General features: G+C 42.8%; 1 protein-coding gene across 1 annotated transcript in view; it reads right to left on the bottom strand.

Annotated features, from left to right (window-relative positions):
- Positions 1-1,825: 1,825 nt before the first annotated feature.
- The window catches only part of LOC106816881, a gene marked incomplete at its 3' end in the record, with an annotated part of 46,852 nt that continues 39,567 nt past the window's right edge, over positions 1,826-9,110 (bottom strand). The window contains exon 7 of the mRNA XM_014821523.1: positions 1,826-1,915. Within this exon, the coding sequence (XP_014677009.1) occupies positions 1,826-1,915 (90 nt within the window). The remainder of the gene's footprint in view (positions 1,916-9,110) is intronic.

Here is a 9,110-nt window from a genome sequence, read left to right as displayed (position 1 = left end):
GGGCCTCAGGGTTACGGAAACGGAGATAGGCACCGCCCTATGCGCCTATCTTCCACATATGGGAAGGATTTAACTAATAGTGATGGTGTCACGATAAAAAATACCCGGCCCGGAGGACGGCGAACCCGGACTAGTATAGCCTTGTAAGGAACAAATGTTCGGGACTCAAGGAAGCAACATCATGCCAACCTTGGTCAACGAAAATAAATATATATAACGGACTACAATACTGTCAATCATAGATGCGGAAATTACAACAAACCCTAAATGTCCCCTAGTATTCCCAGACGAAACCAAAATCTATAATTACCAATTATGCTTACCGATGCAACACAGGAGAGCAGGCTGTAATATTGGTGGAAAACCCCCATAACGTTGTCAATCAGGAAAACAGGAGAACCTTGTTTCTCATCTTAGAAATTCCTCGCACCACAATCAGCTACAAGGATGTCTGGTGGACCACACGTGGCAGCCGGCTTAGTAACCACGTCTAATCCCAGTAACCACACCCGTCTAGCGGGGTCAGCTTATCCGGGCCGGGTTAAATGTAACCCCCCTCCCCCCGGGGGGGAGGTACTCCGCATGGTGACGCATATATATATGCGCCGCAATATTGGCCCCAATTTTCCGTTTTCCTTGCCATCTTTTTGCCCCGCAAATTTTTTCCTAGTCATCTTTTTGCACCCCAATTTTTCCTTGCCATCTTTTTGCCATCGTTTTCACCGTCCAGCCATTTTTTTGCCCCATGTTTTCACCGTTGAGCCATCTTTTTGCCCTCAATTTTCCCATTCATGCGGAGAACCCCTACCCTCAAGAAAGGTGAGTACTGAGTACCACCCCCCCCCCCCCGAAATGTAACGTGCACAACCGACATGTGCGAACACTCTCCAAGTTTGCAGAAAAACGCACACGAAAGCGAACATATAAAGCTGCGTTCATACTATCGATTTTTGTCAGCAAATCGTCCGAGTCGTGCAAAATAGAACACGTTCTATTTCTCCAACCCGGCGACTTCACTCCGACTCCGACTCCAACACAATCGAATTTCAGCCGATTAGTTGGAATGCACTTGAAATCGGTACGATTTGCTGACAAAAATCGATAGTGTAAACGCAGCTTAATGCGATGCGAATGCAAAGCCCGTGTCTTCAACTTCACATACATACACTGAGCACCTGGTTATTACGATAAAAAAAAAAAAATTTATTTGTTTTAAATGTTTATTTTACCAATTTTTCACGTGGCACGTCGCATGAACGATACATGATCTACTCAAATTAACGGTAACTGGAATATTACTATATTTGTACTTTTATTATAAAATTACCAGCCCTCTATGACATGATGTGTATAATAAAACAAGGATATCGCATATTACATCATCATCGGTTTTTGTAGAGGTTTAGGGTCATTTTATGTTCATTAAAAAAAAAAAACCAAGGATGAAGCATAAGTAAATACCAAGGATGAAGCATAAGTAAAAACCAAGGATGAAGCATAAGTAAATACCAAGGATGAAGCATAAGTAAATGAGAAAAGAAACGGAACTATACATTGATACAAAGTCCACCAGGCATCGTTGGAGATTATGTACACAGTAGTACAAAAAGGACGTTGAATAAACATGTATGTAACATGTACGTGTATACCGTCGTAATGGAAAAGTTGTGCTCGAAAAAAGAAAACATTTAGACATGAAATGTCAATAAGCAAAAGAAGTAGAACGACTGCGATTAGTAAATATTGCAGTGTTTTTCTCACATCTAATGCCAAGAGATATACGCAGCTAGGTTTGACGTGACATAGGTGAATACGTGACGTTTACCTTGTATACACGTGAATGTTAGAGACTTCATCAGAACACAGTCGTCACATAATCCATCATCGTAGAATGGTTCCAAAATCGACCTTTCGGCTGAAATCCAATTCACAGATATGTCAATGATCTGTGTGTCGGAGTGCGTGTCTCTGTGTGTGCGTGCGTGCGTGCAGGTGTACACGTGTTGGTGGTGGTGGTGAGTGTGTGTGTGTGTGTGTGTGTGTGTGTGTGTGTGTGTGTGTCAGCGCATGCGTCGGCATGCGTGTGTGCGCGAGTGCGTGTAAGCGCGTGTGCGTGTGTGTAGCTGAGTGTCTGTGTGTGCGTGTGCGTGCGTACGTGTGTGCGTGTATGTGTGTGTGTGTGTGTGTGTGTGCGTGCGTGTGTAGAAATTGTGATGTGTATTTCGAGTAATAGATTATTGGATGAGTTTTAACTGAGCGCTGACTTGACTATGGTTTCCCAGCAATGTGACAGTATGAAGACGACACTGGAATATATAGGTCGTTGCGTTTGATGAAGCAATGCAAAAGATACCGACCAGTAAGCAACGACTGGACGCTGTTCTTTCCGCCGCAACGCTGGACAACGAAACACAAATCCTGGTAGTGAGACATTTAGTCCAGTGGTTAGGCCACGTATACTGTCCACTGAAGGCTGTGAGTTCAAACCCCGGCCAGGGCATTGAATTTTCTCAATGTGTAAAAACCTGGCTCTCAACATTGGAGACTGTGAATCTCCCGTGGCTCGGATGACCACGTAAAATGGCGGTCCCGTCTCCAGTAATACAAAGGCCAATGGAGACGGAAAAGAACGACTGAGGGCGCAAAAAAACTCTGGCTGTGACCACCCTCAGTGCCATTCGGCTACAAGGTCACACCCCATGGCTAGCTATAGCCCTGGACGTTTATTCCTTACTGGATGAAGCATAAGTAAATACCAAGGATGAAGCATAAGTAAATACCAGGGATGAAGCATAAGTAAATACCAAGGATGAAGCATAAGTAAATATATGCATCGTTTTAATGTTACCTCGTGAACACAATATTTCAATTCTTGGAGTCCTTTAACCTAATAATACTATGGACATGAAGCTATATAAAATATTGTATAGGTGTATAAGGTTTAATAATATATATATGATATTAAACTTCATACACCTATACAATATTTTGCTCCTATACAAGGATGCTCATATTTACAGTAATAAATGCAGTTCGACATGGCACTAACAGACAAGCACATCACATCAATGCACATTGCCAAAATTTTACTCAAACAAGAGCCGCAGAGCGTCTGGGCTCATCTGAGGTCTGTTGCAACAGCTATAAACATAACATTTAAATCGTGCGTATTGACACCTTTGTTAGTTGCAGATATGCAGATATGCAGTTGCGTACACATCATTTCAGTAACCTTCTGCATTCTGCATACCTCCCAAATTCCATCGGTTGATACAAATCGCGTGCCTGAAACTCCTGTTTCAGACCTGCCAACCTGTGATTCATGAAAATAGTAAGTATTTTCTTTTTTTGCAGCAGGCGGCCATTTTGTTTGTATGTTATCCGCGCAATGAATGATGGGACTAACTCTAGATCACGCGAGAACAACATGAACGCGTGATCCAATATGGCTGCGCCCACAATCGCCAGATATTTCTCGGCTCACAATGTAAAAAACATTAATTTTCACAAGTCGTAAAAAATCGTAAGTTTTTCAGTTTGATCGTACATTCGTAGAAACATCATGGAATTCGTAAGGAATACGAAAAAATCATAAGGGTTGGCCGGTCTGCTGTTTTATGGTGCATGACCCTAACTTTAACCCTATTAAAAAAAAAAAAAATTAATTGTTGTAAGTTATTTGTTGTTAGGCCTAAAAAAAATGATGTGTTTCCGAGAACCCGACCCTACCTAGCAAATAGGGGCCGGCCCTTTTTTTCTCTCCATTTTCAAAAAAAAAAAAAAAATTAATCAATCATCAATTCTCAAAAATCAAAAAATAAATCATAAACTCCTAGAATATGGTACTCACCTCACATCTGAACACTTGACATTTTCAGATTTTTTTATTTAAAAAAACAACCCCTACCTAACCCTACCTAATTTTTTCAAGACCTTGTAATGCCTACCCCGATCATTGTACAATTGCAAATTAAATATATGGGAATTGAATCACCACCGATTTGAGCATAGGTCCCATCATAGGGCTTCAGTGCGTAACTACGAAGTCGCTTATTAACATGTGAACAAAATCACCCGATTATTGGACGACAGCGATAATTGACATCATTCTGACACAGTAGACTAGTTCTATGAATATAAAGGAATGCAATAATAACACTGGTCATTTCACCTCTAAAGGACAAACCGTAACTGAATGAAGTTATTTAGCGCTTACACTCACGACGATTTCCAAAATGTCCGTCCGCAGACACCGCCGCCCCGGTCATCTGCGCATGCGCGAGCATTTCCGTGCACTGCTGCCCTCTACCATCCCTTGAAGAAACCCCCACGATAAATTCTTGTAGACCCCCAATCCACAATAAGCCAGACAAAAAGCACTTGGCGCAGAGCGCAGCTACATGCTAGGAACGCGTCGAGTCGGGTTGGTCGGCTGCCCCCATGTGCAGAAGCCATGGTGTGTATCAGTGAAAAAAATACACGGGGGGTCGAGGCGATTTAGCCCCCGAAATGCCAAAAAAAGCCCCGGAAATGCCAAAAAGAGTCCCCGTAAATGTGCAGAGTTCAATCCAAACCAAATTTTAAAGTGCTATTTTCATGCACGCAAGCTTGAAAAGTAGCCCCTAAAAAATAAATTTTTATTTTTTCCCTGGTGTGTATATAGCGCAGTGGCGCCATCTATCGGACGGCATATGTGCTACACTCATCTGGGGCACGTTCCTACGGGCCATAGCCATGCGTCATATGAGTGACCGGCGCAGGACACGCCCCCAGCGACAGACAGGGAAGTGAGGTGTGGGGAGGGAGGGAGCTGGCGCCGGCCGGCCTCGCGCTCGTGCGAGGAAATGTACGCCGCCGAGATCAGGAGAGCGCAGCTCGGCTCGCTGGTAGGCGCGCGTGACGAGACCGTGTGGTGGTGATTGCCGTGGGCGTGTCTTCACGGAATACGTTTAAACTCCGTTTTTTCACCGCTATAGGACGCGCGCCCATTAGCCAAAAAAACTCCTGCCGCATTTCGAGCAAATCTCGAGCTACGTGGGTAGTCAAAACCGTCGTACGATTGACAGAACTCTGGCTTTTGCATTCCGACACCGTATCGCACTATACCCTAAAGGGACTCGCGAAAGTGTTCTTGATAGTGCAGCGTTATTTGTATTAGTGGCCGCAACGCAGCGTTTTTGCGCTTCGCGAATGGGAGCTGCCAGACAGACCAGTGGAAGTGATGCAAGTGTAACTGAAATGATATGGAAGATGGCCAAATATGGAGCACTGGCCGCGCATAGAGAAGTGCGCGCGGCAGAGGGAAAAGAAACGATAACATGGTGGATCCGTGCGCCATAATGAAAGCCAGCGCACAGATCCAAAGAAAAGACTAGGTGACAGAAAGTGTTCCTCCTCAGGGTAGCATGTACGAACCGCTGCAGTATATATAGTCTATTTCACGCAGCTGCCCTTATTTCCCAGTCCGCTGCGCCTTGATGAACAGTACTAAGCATTTGCACTCGTTAACGAAGCCTACCAAAGGCCGTGTCACAGACGGGGCGGTGCCCGTGCATGGTTAATTCGTCAGTGATAACACTGATATACACATTGGCTCCCCCCCTCACATCGGCAGTCAGGTGATGTCCTTTTGTTTGACAGAGTCCGGGGCGGTGAGAGGGTGAGTGACTTTTTTGTTTGATGTGTGAGGGATTGGCGACTTGTACATTCCCGCGTTTTACATTCACCGATCCAAAGCTCTGGGGAAGATCAATATAGATAAGAAAGAGAAGCTAACCTGGAAAACAGTCATATATATTTTTTGATTGATTTTTTCAATTTTGTGTGGTATAATACAAACAAATGACAATATTTTTTTTTTTCTGGCCTGCGCCCACTTTCTTATGTATATTGCTATTCCTCATAACTTTTGGTGGGAGCATGTAAAATTGGGCGGCTTTTGAGAATGTACAAGTCGTGAATACATGCTGTGTAGTTGGTTCCCGAATACAGTAGTGATACTATACATCATCATGATCATCGAGACTACTAAATTTATAATGCGATGACGTCGGACGTTATGTGATGTCCTTCGACAAACTACGGAGAGCGGTGTGCGATGTCTGTTTGTTGGGATAATTTATAAATGCTGTCTAACCAGTGCGCGGCTCCAAAATTAGTCAATTGTTTTATCGAAGTTTGTTGATGATACGGCAGCCCGCAAGCAGTTAATAACACTGCGATATGTTTGCAGTGATATTGTCGATAAGTGATGAACGGAAATATATTTTGAAGAAAGAGAAACAGAGAGAGAGAGAGGGAGAGAGACAGAGAGAGAAAGAGAAAGAAAGAGAGAGAGAGAGAGCAAGAGAGAGACTACCCAGCTATGAAGGCAAGCACCACACGCACCCAACTTGTTCTAAGCCAAATAGGATGCTTACTGTTGGGGGTGGTAGATGGGGTAATCATTAATCATTAATGATATCAAAGTTGGGAACACTCCTAATGGAGCGATAGCCTATACTTATAGTTATATACCCTCTTAGCTCTATACAAGAACCTGTTTAGCCTAAAATTTGAAACAGGTTCTTATTTTCTAAAATCTATATAAAAAGATGTATACACTTGGGCGAATAAGATAGATCAACATTTTGGATCCTTTTTTGGAGACACAGGTGCCTTATCACTCCATTAGCAATTTGTGCTAAGTACCATTTATGTATAAACCTGTTTAGGATAACGTGTCGTGGTAAAATGCAGGTTCTTACTTGCGGGTTTTTTACTGTATTACTGCGATACACAAGCGAAACTCTCCAGCAAACTCTACACTCAAATTGTCACGTGAGTCCAGCAATCACGTGAATGCCTACAAATCAAGGTGTGCTTAGTAAAAAAAATTGCAATTGAATTGTAGATTGTGTTATGTTTATTTTGCTATCTGATGAAACTACAGTACTAAAGGACATTAAATGTTATTCAGTAGAGTATAGTTATGTGTGTGAATTATCAAACGTATCGATACATGTATCGCCAAAGTTTGTATCGTGATACATCAATATATCGATAAATCGTCCCACCCCTAGCACGCGGACACTCACGCACTCACGCACGCACACGCACGCACACTCACGCAAGCACGCACGAATATATGCTAGAATGAAGAGAGATAATCGGTCAAATAACTATGCTACAACTACATTAAAAGCATTTTTTCAAAAAATTCAGAAGGACAAATACAAATGAGAGTTAGGTGCCTGTCAAGTCTGTCAATACTAAAAAAGAAAATGAAAACAAAGCAAATAAAGTAAAACCGTAGGGTCCAGCAGCTGATCGCGGTCGGAGTGCTGTAACTCCGGACTTTCCGTGAAGTGCTCTTCGCTCATGTTTGTGTTCTCTGCGCCTTTGCTGTTGTCACACTAAAACGAGTTAAAAGCAGCTCCCATGATTCTCATATCCTTCTGTCAACTACTAGCACTGAAACAACACACCTCTGATGCATGAAAACCTGGGTTATCCCCGGTTCGCCTACTCCCATTTTGCCTACGGCAGAATTCCCATTTCGTCTATAGCAAAACTCCCAGTTGGTCGATCTACACCCATTTCGTCTACACTATAAAAATCCACACCATTCCCATTTTGTCTACCATCATTTTGTCCACTAAATAATTATTTATAAATGTAATATATGGTTTTGATTAGCATGCCTAGACTAGACGGAGTAGCATCCACACTAATTTCTCCTGGTATTCGTTGTAATTTTTCAATACTACGACGAAATGGCACTATTACCCATTCGGAGAGTAGGCGAAATTGGAATATTGCCCATTCTGAGAGTAGACAAAATGGGAGTAGGCGAAATGGGAAGTAGGCAACATGAGAGTATAGGCCAACTGGGATTGTTACCAAAAACCGACTGTTGATGTTTTCATATCACTCAAAAAGCAATGACGAAACGAAGAGCTAATTTATTTCATATTCAATGTAATTGGTTGAGCTTACTGAAAATTGCAATATAGGCCCAGTCACCTACAGTTACTGCTATCTGCTGTTGAAATCAAGCAACTTCATTCAGCTTTGTAGCGCCGCACACAACTAGAGCCATTGTTGAAACTCTTGCTAACTGCTTAACTACATTCATTAATTGCCTCATTGATTACCTGACTCTGAGTATCAGTATTGATCGTTGACTGATTATTGTCCGAGTCCATCACATCATCAAAGCCATCTTCCTTGTTGTGATCGATCGAATCCTTGTACATGAGACAGAACCAATGTTACACATTATCAATGCTATCGTATCCGACAAATTCAATCCCTGGCCCATTTGCAAGCTTCAAAGTAACAAGAGAATCCATGTGTCGTATAATACTAATGCTCATCTACATCTTAGCTAACTTAGCCTCATAGGGTCTATGTCCCGCAAGGTACTGCCGGAACGTACCCTGGGAACGATCCAGTATACCGGAACGTACCCTGGTAACTATCTGATATGGTTAGGGTTAGGGTTAGGGTTAGGGTGTGAGGGTTACGGTTAGGGTTAGGGTTAGGGTTAGGGAGTAGGCGTAGGCGACTCCCAAGACTCGTTAGTGGAGTAGGCGAGGTACGGTCCAGCATATTAGATAGTTACCAGGGTACGTTCCGGTATACCGGACCGTACCCAGGGTACGTTCCGGCAGTACCCAGGGAGACATAGACCCTCTCAGCAACACTAATAGCCATTGCTTAATTAAATTACTCTTTTATACTCATTTTCTTGTCTTAAAGATGCATTCCCACGCACGTTTTTGTGACAAACCACTGTAAAAACGCAAGTAAATAATTCACTACACTTAAAACTGAACGGTAGCTTTGAAAATAAAACTGTAAAAATATGCATCAAGCCTATATTCCCTCAACGAAAAAACAACTAGAAAAACGTGTTTCGCCGCGCTTCTATATCAAGGCGGCAGCCGACGCAGGTCACATAACTAGCACAGCTATAAATATCATATAAGTTAACACGTGTTATATGATATCCAGTGGAAGTGATGCAAGTGTAACTGAAATGATAAGGAAGATGGCCAAATATGGAGCACTCGGCAGAGGGAAAAGAAAATATAACATGGTGGATCCGTGCACCATAATGAAAGCCA

This window comes from Priapulus caudatus, unplaced genomic scaffold (genome assembly GCF_000485595.1).
Source record: "Priapulus caudatus unplaced genomic scaffold, Priapulus_caudatus-5.0.1 Scaffold1518, whole genome shotgun sequence".
Taxonomy (NCBI): domain Eukaryota; kingdom Metazoa; phylum Priapulida; class Priapulimorpha; order Priapulimorphida; family Priapulidae; genus Priapulus; species Priapulus caudatus.
This window is presented reverse-complemented; position numbering and strand designations above follow the sequence as displayed.